Source organism: Crotalus tigris, unplaced genomic scaffold, assembly GCF_016545835.1.
Source record: "Crotalus tigris isolate CLP2741 ecotype Arizona unplaced genomic scaffold, ASM1654583v1 scf7180000017546.9332058, whole genome shotgun sequence".
NCBI lineage: Eukaryota > Metazoa > Chordata > Lepidosauria > Squamata > Viperidae > Crotalus > Crotalus tigris.
The window spans coordinates 4,905,110-4,925,730 of record NW_024096465.1 but is presented as its reverse complement, the minus strand read 5'-3'; the positions used below and the strand labels follow the sequence as shown (position 1 = coordinate 4,925,730).

Genomic DNA, 20,621 nt, shown 5'->3' with positions numbered 1-20,621 from the left:
TAGATTAAGGGATGTTATAGTAGACCTCAACCTGCTGGAAATGAACAGAAGAAATCCTTTGCTTCACTTAACAGAATAATTCCTGAGGTTTCTTGAGCATTGGAGATGATGAGTTATCTTCATACTGCATACCCAATAGCAAGAAATACAGACAAAAAAGAGCTATACACAATACAAAAGAATGATTATGTACTGTACTTCTATAGTTAGACAGGAAAGAAAAATAGCTAATTTTTTCAGTGTTCCCATATAAGATAAAATAAGATAACCTTTATTGTCATTTTTTTTATTGTGGGCACAATGGCACACATCAAAAATGAAATTTAATTTCCCGCTCTCAAAGTAAAACACATACATGACACACATCTAAACATACTATATACAACTTATGTATAGACCCACACTTCTACATATACATAACAAATAAATATTAAATACTGTCCATCTTGAATATATAACGGAAGGAGGAAGCCTGAGAGTTCACAAGGTTAACATGTATATAACAAATTAATATATAACAAATTCCCAATACATTCTGATTTTACTAGATTTTATCTTAAACTATTGCAAATAGTCCTTGCTTAATGTCCACACATTCAGTGATTGTTCAAAATTACAACAGTGCTGAACAAGAAGTCTTACAACTGGTCCTCATAATTATAGCCACTGTAGCATCCCTGTCATAACATGATAGCAATTTAGTGCTGGCAACCAACTCACAAATACAAAACCTGCAGCATCCCATTTTCACAGGATCACTATTTGCAACCTTCACCACCAACTTTCAACAGGCAAAGTCAATGATGAAACCAGCAGAGTCAGTAAAGAAGAAAATGTGTAGTTCAGGGTTGAAAAAAGAGGTCCTTGGTGCTCAGAGCTTGGTTGTTTTCTTGTGGACGTGTCATCATCAGTGCTGATGATGATGTCACCTAATTTGGGTAATGAAACGTCTGCAAGAAAACAACAAAGCTTAGAAAGCACCAAGGACCCCTCACCAGCAGAAGGTTGTAAATAACGATCACACGAAATTGTGCTTAACCACTATTCAGGATTTGTATAACGTTAACTGGAACTGCTGCATTTCAATGTAAGTCAACAGTCACATGTCACACTTAATGAAAGAGTTGCCATGCCTAATTACCATTGTTAAGCCAGAACTACCTGTATTGCCCTGAATTCTTAGATAGCCGATTTGTAACTAAATATTCTCACATTGAATAAAAAGGAATTGAACAATTCTTCTGCTCAGATATTTTTATTGAATTTCACCTCTCCAAATAAACAAACTGAATGTGCATAAGTGATAGGAACAGGTTTCATTACCTTATTTCTAATATAAATATAAAATAACGTGCATAGAAGTCAAAATTCATTCAAAACTCTCTTTAAACTCTTCAAAAATGAATTAAATATATTTACAGTGAGACTCCATGGACTGTCTATACATTTAAGCAAGGCAACCGGGTGCCTTCCATTTATTACAGAGCATAGTGTCTACCGGTCCTTGCTGGTGGCCAGGCAAAAATGCCTTTTGAAAATATATTTGGAAGCAAATGACTGCTATTCCTAAATGTTTTCTGAAAATGTTATATAATCTTTGACTTCCCCCACAAATGGCATCACTGCTGGATGAAATTTCTGAATTCCATGTTCTGAAGTTTTCGAGGTGGCAATCAACTCAAAAATACATCACCTGCAGCATCCCATGTTGTTGTGGAATTCTTCTTTATCTAACCTCTATCCCTTATATGATTGAATAAAATATATTACAGAGATACTAAGATCATTGTGGTTGCTTATCACTTATTTTGTTCCCCCTTATATGCCTCTATTTCAAGTTAATATTTTCATTCAAGAATTTATATCAAACAACTAAATTATATAAATGCATTCCTCAAGCACACACCTATACAATATTTTTCAATATTTTTAGATAAATCACTAAAGCTACCTTCTCAAAATAAAAAGTAAACTATTCCACATTCCTTTCTAAATTGCATATATGTAGTTACTATTTTTCGTATGAGCATCTAAAATATAATAATTTATACATTCAAATTGAGTGCATAGCTTCAAAGTCATTATGGAAACGCTTGCTTTATCTTCATGTTCAAAATGTTAACTAACCATTTATAGCGCTTCCAAAGTGCTGCCTGGGTATCTTCACTATTTTTTCATATATGTTTCTGAAGTACATCTTTTTTTTCTGAAAGGCTTTCCTTGATTGAAAGGAATTCTAAAAAGTCACTTAGTATTTTTTGCACATGATGACTCTGTTCAATGATTTTTTTAAAAAAACTGTAATACAATCATAAAATTCAATTGTCTCCTTCAAAAAGTTCAAATTGGTTTCCTAAGCAGCAAACATTGTGGAAACATTATTGTGAAAGGATAGTTGAAATCAGTATTTTAATCAAATTTATGCATTCCGAATTCACTATCATGGTTTGTATTTTCAAACCACTTGTCTTTGATTTAAGTAATTCATTAGGGAAAACGTTATGGAGTATGTAATCTAATGAGGTTATTGTGATGAATCTCTAACAGGAAAATCAACCTACGGCATCCCAGTTATTATAGAAATTGCATTCCAGTAGTCCCAACCAACAGAGCTTAATAGTGACGGATACTGGGAATCAAAATTAAGCAACAGCTAGAATACCACAGGTTATTGAATCCATACTTTATATAATGGATGTTTGTTTACTACATACACACACACAGAGAGAGAGACACACACACAGAAAGACACCAACCTGAGAACCAGATCCAAGTTTATTTTTCTATTACACTTTTAAGAATTGGTATGAAATATTGTTGTAAATTCAATAATACTTTCAAATATTTCAGTCTTTTTATTTTTACAATAGCCTTTTTTGTGTGGCATACTGAATAGCAAAAATAAGATTCCATTGTATAACTGATCACAATATGAGTAAACAAGCTATGTACAACTGGAATACTGCATGTTTATAAATTCACACATACATTAAGGCTGGATGGAAATAAACATGTATTCTTGTTTATTCCAACAAATTAAGAAAAAATGTATTACAGATGAAATATCTATGGTTTCTTTCTTTTGACTAAAGCACTATTCAGACATTAAAAAGTGTTACTTTGTTTTTTTTCTTTTATCTTCTTCAGATGCTTTAGAAAGACTCTTTGCTACCTTCTTTACTTCTTTATCTTTGTCATCAGGCAATACTTTCATATCTTTACCTTTATGATTTTTGTCTAACTCTGATTTTTCTTTTCCAGGTTTTCTATCTTGCTTAATTTTATGAGAATCTTTTTTTGATTTATCATCAATTTTCTCATCCTTTATATCAAAGTCCTCAATTTTTTTCTTTGTCTTCTTCTTTTCTTCTTCTTTGGCTTCTTTCTTTAATTGCTGCTTTTCTTTTGTTTTCTTGACTGATTCTTTGATTACTTTTTCATTATTTAAAAAAAGGAAAATATTTTTAAAAATTAAGAGACCAGGTATCAGCATGCCAAGTGCATATCCATTCCAAGTTCAAATCATGAATTATGTTTCCACTTCAAAATAAGTTGACCACACAATATTAGTAGAAGCAGAAAAATATATAAAATTTATAGCCTTTTCTGCCTTTTGTTTACTTTTATGGGGAAGTGCTCTTAGGGTTGCTTCATTGTTCTTGTTGATGTCCTTCCTACTTAAGTGTTTAAAATTAAATTTTGCCACATTTGTATTCTTTACTAGTAGAGTTATCTTTGTTCAATACTTACACAATATAATGTAATTTAATTCATGTTTAATGACCATAACTGGGATCTGCACCAAGTGACATGGTTGTTAAGTGAGACATCATGTGATGTCTTGCAATTTACTGAAGGCTATTCCATTGACTCTGCTTGTCTGAATCCAACTGTACATTGCACAAATGGCAATCACATGACTGAACTGCAAAACTAAAACAATTACAGGAAGACTACTGAATGGAAGTGGGTAGTATAAGCATATTATCTCATCTTCTATTACTTTCATACAGAGTCCCACTTCATTTCTGCTCTTCCTATTCTTTTACAATTTTTTTATATGTTCTTTTCTGTACACTGAAATCAGACGTATACTACAGGTTTAGCCGTTTACTCAAGGCAGGCCTTTTCAGCAGCAGTCTAGGGCAGTAGTCCCCAAACTTTCTAGCTCCACAGACTGGCAGTGGTGATGGGGGGGGGAATGGTTTTGCATCAACACACACTGCTTGCACAAATAGAGTTTCATGCACTGTCCCATGCTTGAGCAGCCTGGTTCCCAACAGGTCGTGGACCAGTACCAGTCTGCAGATTGGGGGGTTGGGGACCCCTGGTCTAAGGAACATCCTTTTCAGTGAAGTATAATTGACATGAATTTTACTATGCTTTTTAATGTCAAATGAAGATGTTTTGGTCATATGTCAGTGTTCAGATATTATTTAAGCTGTTACTCTGTTATTTTAATTGCTGTTTTTATTTTAATTTTTTTACTGTATTATAAGCTACCCAAAACAAATTTTAACATTACTATTATTTTGATTAATATTTGGTTATTTATATATTATATTGCTGGGGGGTTAGTTTAACTTTGTCTGTGCCATCCAGATTCACAGCTACAAGATGTATGGCTATATTAGTTATTTAAATAAATAAATAAATAAATAAATAAATCATGGCATGACTATGCTAGCCATGATATGTAGATTCTATACATCCACAGAGAACCAGCTGGGGAAGGTTGATGTCAAGTCTTTTTTTAGAAAATGTTAAGTTCAGCACTGGCATTAACTTCAGCAATGACATGTGGTTAGTTCAACAACAAAAATATCTTCTCATACCCAACTTCAATTAGCATTATTTAATTGAACTTAATCCTGACCTAGTAAAATATTCTTGGAAATCAGTGTTTTATGTTGATAAAACAAGAAAAGAATGCAATATTTTAATAGGTTTAAGTAAATTATTGAAGAGATTAAGGTGCACACCTATGTTACTCATGTTAAACTTGAATATGTTATTCCCCAATAAATAAATACTGACAAGATTTTTTTCTGACTACAATGTGAGAAATTTAAAATATAAAAAATGTGTTATACAATTAATTTGTTAGTGCTACAAGGCATATCAAATCTAAATTTACTCAAATACTGGCTTCCATGCCTAGAGTATCTCAAAATACACAATATTAGCAATCATGGAAGTGAGGTAAGGATGAACAAGTGACAGATGCATGAATGATTATTTTCTGAAAATAGCCATTTTGCATAATTTTCAAGTACTGGGGCACTCCAAAACTCTAAAATGAATTCAGTTGTAGGAAAAATAGCCTGGAATCATCAATGTTAAGAAAAGACAGACAAATAGAATCAAAGACCTTTTCAAATTGTTCTTCTCACTAGGCATGCATCCAGGCCAATGTTCATCAAAGGGAATGAATACCCTTTGTACTCACAGAGTGTGGAAAATCTTACATCAACCCTTAATTTTTTTCTAGTACACTGTCTGAGCCCCAAAAGCTCTTGGAACTTTAAATATGATTGAAGATAAATGTATTAATATCAAATGACGTTATAATAAAATGTGTATGCTCCATCATATAGTTTTTTCCATATAAAAATCCTCATGCCTATATGCTAACTTGTTTAAAATAATCATTGTTACATCCTAAATAGAGATATAAAGTAAATTTATTACATATTTTCAGAATATTATACTACTCAAAGGGATTTCAAACACATTTTCACTTATCATATAGAAATGAGGAACTTATCAATTCATGTGATTATATCGCTTGCCCAGATGTTTGGCAAGAGTAAAATTATAAGGCAAGAGTTTACACATCTGATAGACAAAAAAGTAATTAAATATCTGGCAAGCACCAGGATAAATAAATTTAAAGTCTTGTTTATATCATTAGAAAGATAATTTATCAGAGTTGTATGTATGTTTTTGAGACTATAATTATATATAACTCCAGCTGATAGATCTCAGTAAAAGCATCTTATTTTTTTTTCTCCAGCTAGTTGATATGCACTTAAAAACTTGTGTCTATACATTTATGATAGAGAACTGTTTTCAGGAGAAATTCTACTGCGGCATAGTAGTCAAAATGTTATATATTAGGAATGGAGTAATTCAGTATTATATGCTGGAGGTACAATGCAAAGTATCTTGAGCTATTGAAGCAAAATCAGAATATAAATATAATAAACTGCTTTAATCTTTTGAAAAACTGTTTAGTAAAATAGGCCACATATGAAATTTGTATGATAGTATCCAAAGTTAGTAGTTATAATTATTAACATGGCAAAACTCATGCACCGCAGGCATCAATGATCAATATGCAATAATCATTGCTAAGGCTTGGTAGTAAAGTACCTTTGACTTTGCTCTTGATAATCTCTCCAGGTTTTACTCCTGAATTTTTAAAAATGGAAATAGGTTGCAAGCATTATTATTGTTTTATAATAATAAATACACTAATTAAAAAATAAAATATTTCACAATGAAGCTATTAATATTCTACATTTAATTTTTTCATTATTTAGTAAAGCTAGAAAAAACATAATACACAAGATTTGTTTAATATCTCATTTTAACAAAGAAAATTTTTACAGCGAATAAAGCAGGATAAGGAACCATCCCAATTTTTATTCCAGTAGACATTAGTTTATTCATGTTAGTAGACTTGGAATTCCAATTTCACTTTTCCTGGTGTTAATTATCTCTAGTTATAACTGTACTGAGGTTTAATTTGTTGCAGTCATTGGATTGAAAAGTATGGTTAGGGTCAAATATGTTTATCAGTGACAGATTTTGTTTTCCTGGGCTCCAAGATCACCGCAGATGGGGATTATAGCTAAGAAATTAAAAGACGCTTGCTCCTGGGGAGGAAAGCTATGGCAAATCTAGACAGCATACTAAAAAGCAGAGACATCACCCTGCCAACAAAAGTGTGTATAGTTAAGCCCATGGTTCTTCCGGTTGCAATGTATGGATGTGAAAGCTGGACCATAAGAAAGGCTGAGCGACAAAGAATTGAACTATGGTGCTGGAGAAGACTCCTGCGAGTCCCTTGGACTGCAAGCTATTCAAACCGGTCAATCCTATAAGAGATCAACCCCGACTGCTCTTTAGAAGGGCAGATCCTGAAGTTGAAACTCAAATACTAATGAGAAGGAAGGACTCACTGGAGAAGGGCCTAATGCTGGGAAAGATTGAGGGCAACAGAAGAAGGGGACGACAGAGAATAAGGTGGCTGGATGGAGTCACTGAAGCAGTAAGCGTGAGCTTAAATGGACTCCAGAAGATGGTAGAGGACAGGAAGGCCTGGAGGAACATTGTCCATGGGGTTGTGATGGGTCGGACATGACTTCGCAATTAACAACAACAACATGTTTATAAACAAATAAACGCAATTTGGGCTCTGAAAATATGTCAACTACCTTAGAAAAGTATGCTGGACACGTGGATATATGAATATCTGTAATAGTTCACAGAAATCTGATTTGTGAGTTGTCAGTTGTGAGCAAGTATGGCATGAGTGATAGAGATAAGTACAGGATTGAAATCTTTTCTTTAGAAGTGTTAAACAAGCTGCACAAGTAATAGCTACATCACACCTATCCCATGATTCTAAAGTGTTTGTTTTAGTTTATGTTTATTTAAGATCTATAATTACCCACCTTATGAATCAAAATATTGGATGGCTTACAAACAATATTAAAAAAATAAAAAAAAATAAAACCTACATAAAAACTATTGGTGTCCCCAAACACATGCCTCATAATCAACAGACAAGTTTCTTAGGTGCCAGCCACAAATTATCCCAATGCTTATGAGAAAAGCCAGGTCTTCAAAGTTTTTTTGAAGGTCATGAGGACATGGGCCTGTCAGAACTCAAGAGGTAAGGGTATTTGAAAAGGCAGGAGGCCACAAGTGGTAGACAATCTAATATCCCCCATTCATGCTGAAATACTACTCTTCTCAGCCCTTGTCAGTACTGCTGATTGCGGTTGAACAGTTGAAATTAAACAGGTTCCTCATTTCCCACAGCATTTCACCTATTATCAAAAAATTTCATTATATTTTAGACCAAGCTTAGAAGATCCTTGAAAATCTTGGTTGTGAACATTGCCAACAATTGTTATATTTAAAATGTGAAAGAAAATATTATGCAGGTGTAATTTAAAGTTTTGTCATGATCCTATAGTACTTACTTTTTAGAGTATAGCTTTAGCCTTTATAACCTTTAGATGGAGTATAAAGACAAAGAAAGCCTTCAGCATGGAAAATGCTGTTATAGTCAGAGGATTGGAAGTTACACCCACATTGTATATTATCAAACTCTGAAAAGCTCAGTTAAGTTCATTAAATTCTCTGTCCCATTCTATCTCAAATCTAATTGGGCTCATAATATTCAGTGCTTGGGGCCCAAGTGCCATTGTTCCAAGTGCAATTTAGAAACAATTATAAATCAATTTCATGAAATAAGAGATCACTTCCCTGAGCAAAATAAATCTTACAATACTGTGTTAGTCTTAAATACTATGCAATTGATAGATATTTTTAACATTCTTCCACAAGTAAGTAAAACTGATATAAACTGAAATTATATTTATATTTAATCTCCCCAATAAAAAAATAAAGTAAAAGCTACATAGACAGGAAGAAAATATCTTATAGTTTTTCCTAATGAAAAAAGTAACACTAAAGTATATTTTAAAATTACTTTCTAAATTCTAAAATAAAGGTGAATATGGTATGTTAATTTAATAAATAATCTAGGACAGTGGTTCTCAACCTGTGGGTCGGGACCCCATTTGGGGTCGAACGACCATTTCACGGGGATCGCCAAACAAGGCTGTCCGCCATTTTTTCCCCTTTTCTTTGGCCACGCCCCTGGCACCTGGTGATGTATAAGTGGTTGGGGGTCACCACAACATGGGGAACTGTATTATGGGGTCACGGCATTAGAAAGGTTGAGAACCACTGATCTAGGACCAAGACTGATTCCAAGACTACCTGACTTATCTGTTAATAGGTTGTGAATAAAGACCATTTACTAACAGGAATTCAGTTCTATTTGCATATTCAGACTTACCTAATAGGCATGTGAGTGGGAAGAATCTTTCATAATCTGTAACCTCCAATCAACCTCCATCAATTTCTCACATATTCAGAAGAGATCTTGCTCTATTTTTGTTAAGTTTCATATGCAATTTAAAACCCCTTTATACAGAGTTCTATTTCATGAGCTTTTATAAATAATCCAGGGTGCCTATTTCAAGCCTTGCTCTATAAATGTGAAGGGAAGAACGTAACATGAGAATATGAATCCAGCAAGTTTATTCTGATCTAATGAGACTGGGAATCTTTGAATGAAACTAAGATAAACTAAACATCCATTTAATGTGCAGTATTAATGATACAAAAATTTGTGTATATAAAAAGAGTTAGCAAAGTAAATTCTAGAGTACAAATATTTTGTTACAACACATTCACTATTCATTATATATTGACTTCCAAGATCTACAATTAAGGTGTTCTAAGGTAGCTAATGATACAAAGTATATACTACATGATCAAAATGTTTATTCATACAACTCAAAAAGTTACTTTATAATGTGATGGGAAACTCATTGCTTATATCAGATACAGTTGAGGGTGGTCACAGAAATCCAGGGTTCAGCTGATAAATTTTAATTTGAACAGAAAAAATGAAAGATTTTATGCAAATTATTTACATATTAGCATGACAGCAAATTAAGCAGAAGCTAAAAGCAGCTGTTCACAATTACAGTAATGCTCAGTATTATCAAGTAAGGCAAGCAATAAAAATTACAGAGCTCTCTCATAAGCTGTAAATTTATTTAAAACCATATAGCAATATCAGGACAAATAATTAAAGCTGCTACTGTTCACAAGACTAATCCTTGATCTGCAAAGTTGAGCATTTATTCGGTGATGTGTATGTAGTGCAGGAGATTGGATTCTATCCTTCCCAAAGTTAACATTTTCCAGAAAGAGAATACAGTGCACAGAAACATAGGCAATGAGAAATAGCTGGATTTCAAGAGTCTGAATAATCAATTATCTCATTATGAGACCAGGGTTAAGATGAGGAATAAAATCAAACCCAAGTCAGCCACAACTTTGAAAGTCAGTTTGTACTGACTATCTTTAATATGTTCAGCATTACAAAAACACATATATACATGAGTGGGCATGGGGGTATACTTACAGTTCTTATTCTCATAAAATATTCACTTTTTTAAACAAACAAACTGCCTTTGAAAGAATAGTAATATACAAAGAAGTAAGTGACTGAAACTTGTTTTAAAAATATATAGAAGTTGCATGCTTGGTTTTAAATAATGAATAGTTTATTAGCCAGATAATAGATGTTAACAACTATTCTCAATATATGTTCTGTAAAGTCAAAGAAACTAAAAAATTAGGAAATAATTACTGATACTAAATTCAGTAATAGTTCTCTAATTTAATCTTATGGTAGGCAGAATCTTAAAATCTAGAGTATCAATATATACACAACTTGTCAGACATGCCTAAATATTTACAGCCAATTAATATTTCTTAGAAAAAAGAACCATTTACAGATTAGTAATGTAGGCTATTACTATAGAGCTTGTGCATTTTAGTGCAAAAGCAGACATAAACCAATCACGCTAGTTAGGATACTGTTGGGTTAATACTGACAAATGTTATTTCATTTTGTCTTTTGAATGTATATTTCTAAAAGAATTTAGATAGTAAGTCTTCATACAACTGATCTGTCCATAAGAGGGATTTACCCTGTTTTACTCCAGCACCTTTTTGCACTTAGTTAATGTTATGGACATTTCCTTTGATCGATGAATTGTTCCAGGAACCTAAGTCATTGATTTTGCAAATCCACAATAACACATGTCTTTTTTCCTTGAACCCCTTCATTCTGTGACGTACCATCAACATCATCTGTTGCATCGTTTTCTTCTTCTTCTATTATTTCAAAAGGAGTCATTACATCATAGAGAAATGAGAGGAAGCCATAAAACCAATCAGAACTTTCCTCTGCTAAAATATTAAGGACTTCCTCAAGTGAATCAATATTTTCATTATTGCCATCTTTGGTTAAGCCTATGCAAGAATAAAGGGAAAAGAAGAGAGAGAGAGAAAAGGCAGTATTAGGTAGAAAAAAAATCTTGATCTAGAAAGCTTTAAGAGACCCTATGATCATTAGATTAAGAACAGGATATTTTAAAAAGATATTTGAAGAAATTAGTAAAAGAAAATGCAAAGAAGTGTCAAGGAATGAAATTTTTCTATTTGTGGATTATGAGAAAACATCCAACAGACATATACATATATTCTCTCTCTGTCTCTCTCTCTTTCCCCCCCGCCCTGACAGACATGTATACATACTGTACATTGCCTTTACTGAGGTGACTATATTTTGCATATGACAAAGTATAACAAAGATAAGTTTGTTTTTAAAGGGCTATTGAATTCTTGTTATTACTACTACAAAACATCTACTCTATTAAAAATAAACTGTCCACAGGTGATAAGCATATGCTTTCATGACATTTTTTTTTTAAAAAAAGGATAGCACTTAAAGCACAGGTATCAAACTCGCTGCATCACGTGATGTGTTGCAAAGTATCATGACTTTTTTTGCTGGGGTGGGTGCAGCTTTACATGATTGGCGGCAGTTTGACAACCCTGCACTTGGTAAAGTTTAAAACAACGTACTCTCAATGCCAACGCAAAGAAAGATCTTCCTGAATAAGGATTGAATGAGTTCACAGTCCAGTGGCAGCACTAGGCTAATCCAATCTAGTTCTCTCAAAACTTGATGAAATTTATAAAATTTATAAAATGTATAATTTATAAGAAAAGAAAATATCTAGCCTGGTTCTTCCTGGTGTTGCAGTAACAGAATACTAAAAAGGCTCCAGATTAGGCGAGATAAGTCTGCAAAATCCTTCATCCATCATTTATCTCCAGCAACTAGCATTCAAAAATATATCTAAACCTGACAACTGTACTTAATATTCATGACTAATTATTTGTAGATCACTCATAATTTTTAGTACACTTCTGAAGCCATCACATAGATTGAAGAAGACTTTTTAACAACGAATAAAAGATGATAAGTCCTACAAAAGATGTACTATTTATTTACCTGAAGTGCAGGAAATGTTTATCATTATCATAATTATGAATGAATACTTTATTTGTGTGTGATTAGACACAAAAGGAATTAGTCTCTAGTGCAGAAGCTCTCAATGTACATGAAAAGCAATAGAATAATAATAATAATAATAATAATATGATTATTAATTATTGATCTATAGGAAGATACTTTTAGAACCAAGTTTATGAACTATGTATTTCATATTTTCATAAATATATAACATTTGTACAGCCTACAGACTACCTCTCTAAAATAATCTTATTTTCCATGAGTGCTTGCTCTGTTTTTCATTATTCTATCTAAAACATGTTTTCCACCAATTAATTCATTATAAATTAAGTAGCTGACCTCTAATTCTATTTGGCATTTCCATTTTAAAACAGATGTTACAATGGCTATTTACTTATTCTGCTAATTTAATATTCTGTTTTTGCTACGAACTCAGCAATTTAATATTTCAGTTCTTAGTTTTGGATATATAATCAGGCACTAATCATTTGTTAATATCTGTTATAGCTCTAAAATATCATCTACAATTTTTATCTGTTCTTATAGATTCCTATCAACATCTTTCCCAGTGAAGAGTGATACAGAGATGCCAGTTGTGCTCCCCAATGCCACTGTTATGGTTCTGGCTAATGAAACATTTCAAAGAACTTCCAGGCATTATTTTCCTAAGTCTTTTATTGCTACAAAATGTCGGCACAGGAACAACGGAGGGATGCTAGGATCTAAGTTCTCTTCCTCTGAGCAGTTAAATTATCAGCATGTTCCCTCTCTAAATTAGCTGTCATATCTCACATTATCCAATTAGTGTGAAGGTCAAATGTTTTCTTCCTCTTTCTTGGACTTTATCCCCAACCCCCCCCCTTCTGTTCTGTATTAACCCCATAATTACCAGACAATTCTGCATATTGTCAAAAGCAAGAATATACAATATTTGTAGCATTGACAGCCACATCATATTTCTCTCAATTTTTCAAAATTTGAGGGGTCCTTGGTGCTCTCTGAGCTTGTTTGCATGCAGATGTTTCATTATCCAACCTAGGTAACATCATCAGTGCTATCAAGGCAGAGTTGCCCAACCTTTTCGGCTTTACGGACCGGTGGGGGAATGAAGGAATGGTTCTGCATGCGTGACAGGCAAGTGCGTGCACAGCTCTATTTGCACAAGCGATTCATACAAATGGAGCACACGCTCATCTACCACTTCCACAATTGGTTCTAAAAGGTTCAAAGCCTAGTAGTGGGCCGCAGCCCAGGGATTGGAGACCCCTGTAGTAGGGAATGGGGTTTCCTTTCAGCTTATATTCCAGTGGTTTGCCCTGTCAGTGTTGGTGGGAATGGTCTTGGTGTTTTTTGGTTTTTCCAATCTAATAAATACATTACTCCTGGTTAGTTCTCAGCTTTTTTTTAATACTATTTCTGACCTTCCACTAATTTCAAATTATTTTTCTTTATTCATTTTAATTCAACAATACTTCCTAAAAAAGACATACTTATCTTCTATAATTTCCTTGAATCTGATGATCTTTTTGTACTTTTCCTAGCACTATTTTTTAAAAGAATTCTATTCATTTAAAACAAAGAGATAGTTATAGATAGTATCATTAAGTAGATAATTTCTGAAGTTATACAATTAATATTTCTGAAGTTATACAATTAATGCTCAATATAACTGTAATAAAAGATAAAACATACCAAATAAAATACAATGAATGCATTTTCTGAGATTATCTGTCTACCTTATCTTTGAGTTTAATGCCAAAATCTTCATTATAATTTGTAAACATAGTACAAGGAAAGAAGGAAGGAAGGAAGGAAGGAAGGAAGGAAGGAAGGAAGAAGGAAGGAAGGAAGGAAATGCTTGTTTGTATTCAGAAACATCAATAACCAGTGCATAGCCTACAAAACTGATGTTAATATGCTCCCACTGCAGGAGCCATCCAGTAGGCAATCTGCCACATTCTATACATTTGCAATTTTGGAATAAACTGTACAGGTGAGCCTAGATAAAATTCATAGTAATAAGAGTACAGATTACTGTAGCCAGGTTCTCTGCATTAGGTAGGACTTCAACTGGCACATCAACTACCACAAAGTTCTCCTTCTATATAGCCTCTATCTGCTGTTCTAGCAAAGGTTTACTACATTGGGTAAAAAGGACTTTCTGATAAGCAGTTTGGATAATGAAGGAAAGTGTTTGCGAAGCATTAAGACAATCCATTTCACCTAGAGCAGACATGTCAAACACAAGGCCCGGGGGGCTGGATGTGGCCCGCGAAGTGGTTTCATGTGGCCCATGAAGCCATCCTGGAAACGGCCCCTGCTACCTTGGCCCTGGCAGTGAGGGAACGGTCCCTGCTGCCTTGGCCCTGGCCCAGGCCAGCCAGGAGCCAATGTACGATGTTGTGGTGGCCATCTATGCTGAAACATATTCAGTCTTAGCTCTACAAGGCCGTCTGGAAACAGCAAGGAACCAGCCCCTGCTGCATCGGCCCTGCCCCCCGGGTGCATGCTGGGGAGGTGTCACCCTTTGTGAACTCTCATAGTTCCCTACGTCCGGTTAGATCCCACAGGCTGGGCCTCCTTCAGGCCCCGTTGGCCAAGCAGTGCCATTTGGCGGGGCCGCGGAGGGCCTTCTCTGTGATGGCGCCCATGTTTTGGAATCAGCTCTCCCCGATGATTAGGACCGCTCCCACCCTGTTGGTCTTCTGTAAGCTACTTAAGACCTGGCTTTTCCGGCAGGCCTGGGGTTTATAAAACCTTACGCCTGGATGATTGTTTTTGTATTGTCGTTTTGTTATGTTTTATGTGTTTTTTATTGTTAGCCGCCCAGAGTCCTTCGGGAGTGGGTCGGCTTATAAATTTTAAAAATAATAAATAATAATAATAAAAAGAAGACATGCACCATCGCCTGGAGGTGGCCAGCAAATGGCCCTAACCTACTTCACATATGGGCTCTGAGGGAGGAGTTTCGGCAGGCAGCGGGGTGCTCTCCTCACAGCACCGAGAGGCTGAGCTGGGTGATGCAAATCCAAAAAGAAGCACGAGGCCACGCAGCTCCCGGCCTGCCCGGTTTCGGCAGGCAGCAGGGCGCTCTCATCACAGCGCCAAGAACTGAGCCGGGTGGTGCGAATCTGATGAAAGTGCAAGGAGCAGGAGCAAGGAGAAGTGCAAGGAGCAGGAGCAGGCAAAAAAGCAGAGGGAGTAAGATCAACTCCCAACTTCCTGCTGGCTTCCTCATTGGCTTTGCTTGCGTGGGACGCTGGCTTCTTTATTTTTCTTTCTTTCTTTTTTTTCCTTCCATCCATCCATCCATCCATCCATATTTACTTCTGGGTTTTGGCAAAATGCCCCATCGTGAACAATGGAGTCTCTTAATAACCATGGTGTTTCACTTAACAATTGCCATGAAAAAAAGGTTGTGAAATCAGGTCAGTCATGTGATGATCTGCTTTATAATCATCATGGCATATGACTGTAATGGGAAGGCTCCATTATGACCATAAATTGAGGATTATGAACAATTTACAATAACTGGAATGGTGTACTTTTTGTAAAGCTTATATATTACTTTGCCATTTAAGGAAAAGGAATAGAATTATCTTGTCTCTGTCGAGCTGTAGGTGAAATATATTCATTTATTTACAATCCATGGTCAATATTTAGAAGACAAAAAACACATAAGATATAAAGCAACAATATAAAACAACAATAAAATAAAACTTATAAAGTCTGAAGCAATTAATACTATAAGAAAAGCACCAGACTATTTCTGTAAGACACAGCTAATGTTAAAATTTAACAACTTTACTGGTCATATCTGAAATTTAATTGCCTAAAAAAAAAACTCTAACTTCTTGCTCTGAAGAACAATTACGATTTTTAGCAACTTGTGCTATAAGCTCTGCCCTCCATGTGTTGCCCTTACAGGTAATTCACTGATCTGGCCAAAGGTGAATGTTATAATAATATCTGGGAATGGAATAGGACAAGTGAATGACTGAACTATAATGGAGATGAGGAACTCTGGTTCTATCACTTTGGACATTTAGGTTTCAGAGTCTCCAGGGAACAGTATGGCTTAATGGGAGTATATTAAGAATACTCAAAACTACATCTTTCTCTTAACACAATATTTTTTTAATTTATTAAATATTCTTAAAATTAATTCACAGGAATTTTAAGATATGATTTTTTTTAAAATAATAGCAAACATATCTGCATGATGTCTATGGACATTATCAATCATCCAGGTTATGGTTGTCCCAATGGAACATGTCTGCATGATATTAAACATAAAGTGCCTACAAAGCAGAACATTTTTTCCTGGTTATTTTCCATTCTTAACTGACTTTATGTTTTGAGTGAATAATACAGAAGAATTATATAGTAATATTGTGGGATTAGCTTTTCAAAATTTAAGGGATTACAGTGTCTCATTGTATTATTCATAAATGAAGAAACCCAGATTCGAAGTGCTTTGAACTTCACAATACAGGGACTTACTTCATCTAACATATAGTTATAAAATAATTTATTGTTTAGTCTTATTACCATATCAAAAAATAAAAATAAAACACAGCATATAATTCTTGGGTAATATAGATAAAAGAAAACACAGTAATAAAATATATATGTGGCAAATACAAAGAATCAATATTCAGAAAAATACACCCTCTTTACATGATACCCCAATTTTGTTTGATATAATGGGTTCTTAGCTCAACTGCCTTAACTATAAACTTTTGCTCACAATGTATAAGTTAAAGCCCAGGAAGAAATAAAATAATCTACAATTTAGATCCCAATGGGCTCTGTAGTACTATCAGATGGGGATGCTATGTATTTTAGCTTAAGAGTAGCATATAGTTGACAGTCAAACAAAACATAAGAAAAACATATAGTAAGTAATCCTGCACATCATTTTCAAGTGCTGGATATCAACAAGTGATGTTGCATAATAGTATATCTTATTTTGCAAAAATATGCCAAGTTATATGAACATAAACCAGTGGTGTCATAGGTACTCTGAGTATCTAGATCAGTAGTGGCAAACCTATGGCATGCATGCCAGAGGCGGTAGTCGGAGCCCTCTCTGTGGGCACGCGTGCCGTTGCCCCAGCCTCACCTCCCCCCATGACCCCCTCCTCACCAGCAGCCTCCCTGAAGGAGAATCGTCCCCGAGCGTGGCCCACATAGAGCAGCGCAGGCAAGGACATGGCAGCCAGGCAGTGTAGACGAGACTCTGCCCTCATGGCCCATCCTGCACAGTTGATGCTGCGGGGCGTGGGCAGAGGGCGTAGCTGCCATGGCACTGCTGGGCCACCTGGCCGATCTGCGGCGGGCCCTGGAGGCAGTAAATGGCCCTGTGGGCAGGCAGGGATAGGGGACAGGGTGGGGGTGGGGATGGGGTGGGGCAGGGGTGGAGCAGGGGGGCAGTTTTTGGGCACTCGGTCTCTAAAAGGTTCGCCATCACTGATCTAGATGCTTCCTATTTATCCCTGCCGAGCACAGCTAGAATGTTTCTGCTTCTGCCCTAAATTTTACTCAAGTCTTAATTGAGGAACAATTTACTAATATCCATGTTAAGTTAGTACTGACAACTATGCTCCCATAACCACAGCCCAAGTTAGGAAACTATTGTTATATGTGGAGATTGAAACTGCTTGCAGGAAAATGCTTTATTTTAGATCTTATGCCTCTTCAATAGGATATGCAAAATATTCTAAATCCAAAAGGTTGTTACAATTTTATTCACCCTTCTAGAAATATTTGAATTGTGAATATTTCTAGAATAATTATAACATAAAACCAGTATTGATAATGTCAAAACAGTTATTTGGAATAGGATGCATTGAGCATGATACTTTCCAATTCTGAAACATTTTACACTAGTTAAATTGCTCATATAATTAACTACCTGACTAAATTACTTTCTATCATTTCTTTCTTTACTATTAGTGGAAAACAAAAGGACTTAAACCATGATAGCAAATAATTTTTATGTCTTTTCCCATAGATTGCAGAAGTAAATCATATTATGAGGACTACTGAACATGTCACTTTATATGACAAAAATAAACTGATAATGATCATGCACTGTCAGGTTGGTGCTGAATCTTAAGAACCACATAGATGGATTTTCTTCAGAGAACAAAAATAGACTAAAGTATATATTCAGTGCAAGTACTTTTGCCTTTTCCTCTATAGTTCTTGATGCTTTAGTATTTCATAATAGTGGTTCTGAGTATAAGGCTACTAGATGTATATTTTCAGAAAGGCAGGGCAAAAGTTTGGATCAAATATGTTTATGTTCCAAGAAGACCTGTAATCAATGGAACGGGTAAATTAAGCAGGTAATTAAATCCAGTTCATTTTAACAGATCTATCTTAAGCATAGTCTAATTCTTAGTTAATACTAGTGTCAATTTCAAAGTTTGAGGGGCCTTTATCTTGAATATGCTTCATTGTGACCAGAAGCATTGAAAGTTAATCATTCAGTAACCCTTACATGCCAGGAAGATTTTTTTTCTTTTTTCGGGGCGACTGATTCAAGCTAAATGTTTATTGGCCAGATGCCCTTTCGGATGCCTAGGCAGAGTCCACAGCAGATATTTTCTCTTTGCACCCTAAGAGAGAAACATCTGCTGCTACCTAGGATTGATGTCTCAACCTTTCCGAATGGGAGGTGAGTGTCTTCACCACTAAGCCACCACACTGCCAGGAATAAGTGACAATGTGGTGGCTGAAGAATTGACAGCATCTTTTTTGTTTCCTTTACCCTACCCAAAGTCTCCAGAACTTAATGAATTAAGAGATTGGGAGGGAGAAATTAGCCTAGGACCAAGCACTATCATCTTTTTCACAGTCCACTTATTTTATTTAAAAAATAAAAACAAAATAAATGCATATAAAATAGGCAACACCCACAAAAATCTTGAACATACTATAGATAAAAACGTGAGTTCAACATCAAAGACAAATTATTCTTCTATAGCAATACATTGTTGGTATCACAGACCTTTATCAATACTGTTAAGATTCCAGATAACTTTACAATGTGTTACACTTTCTGTCTGAATGTCGCATTTTTGAATGGCACTTTTAAAATGTCTACTTGCCTAGCAAAACCTTGGCATCTTCCATATCAAAATCACCATCACCATCAGCATCATAGATCCCAAGTTTTCCTAAAGGGGAAGAAATGAATCTGTTTCAGAATCTCTGAATGGTGAAAAATTAGCAAAGAAGAAAAAAAGTAGTGTTGGATTTTTTACTAGAATCTTAAATGCAAATGTAAGCCATTTTGAATATACATGTTGTTTCATCTTAAAATAAAGTTTATTGGTATTTGAATCTAAAATCCCTTCATAATACTAAAATGACATCACAGTATCCGCTAACATTAAAGAAACAATTTTGTATTTGATATATTTACACAAAATAAATGATATAACTTTGATCCTATTCTTTTTACATGAGTGGAAACTTCACTTCAACAGGAATATGACTCTTCTTAACAAATAACTAATAATATACAGTACTGTGTACTATATATATATATGATTGTGTACTAATATATTTATATATCTAGTCCCTAAATATGCAGATTCTGATTTCAGAAACTTCACATTCAGTAATAAGGTAGATATAAGCAATGTAAAGAAATACTTGCTTCAAATAAAATTTGCATCTGGAATAGCTGCAGATATCCAATACCTTACTTAATGAGGAACATGTCAAGTTGGCAAACATTAGGGATTACTATTTACTGAAAGGGGGGGGGGAACTGTTCAGGTTTAACAGATTTGCTAAAAAGTTTTCCAATAGGCAACTTATAACCATGTCAAATAGTCTAGCAATAATTTGAGAGGTTTGAGTTATTTTCTGGCTTCAAAGGCCAAAGCACATCAAAAAAAGGAACAAAGCAGAAAGCAAAGCAGGAAACTGCTCTAAAATATAATTTGCTACAGTTTAGAACTAATGTCATAATTGAGCTTCCAAACAACATGCCTAAATTGAGACAGCTGTTGGATTTCACAGATTTCTCTACTGATGGATTATAGTAACTCTCAGCTGCTACTTGTACTTAATTTTTCTATATTGTGTTTAACTGTTTTTATGTCTATGGAGATTCTCAGTCATCCAGGTCATGGTTGTCCCAAAAGTGTTTTTTCAAGAGGCAACTGGACTTTCTTTGTTTTTCCTTAAAACAAAGTTCTGTAACCGAAGAAGCGTCTTGGATTAGAAGCAAAACATCTTCAGGGAAAAACAAAGAAAATCCAGTTGCCTCTTGGAAAAGCACCTTTGGGACAATTGTTTTTATGATTATTTGCTGACCAGAGTCATTGGTCTGAGTTGGATAGCTATACAAATTGAATAAATAAAGAACAAAAATAAGAATACAATCATCCTTTGC

General features: G+C 34.7%; 1 protein-coding gene across 3 annotated transcripts in view; it reads right to left on the bottom strand.

Moving 5' to 3' along the window:
- ASPH (aspartate beta-hydroxylase) overlaps positions 1-20,621 on the bottom strand; it is a 101,904-nt gene that overhangs the window by 64,561 nt on the left and 16,722 nt on the right. For all 3 annotated transcript variants that reach the window (XM_039335720.1, XM_039335733.1, XM_039335724.1), the window contains one exon: positions 19,324-19,392. In XM_039335720.1, the coding sequence (XP_039191654.1) occupies positions 19,324-19,392 (69 nt within the window). The remainder of the gene's footprint in view (positions 1-19,323; positions 19,393-20,621) is intronic.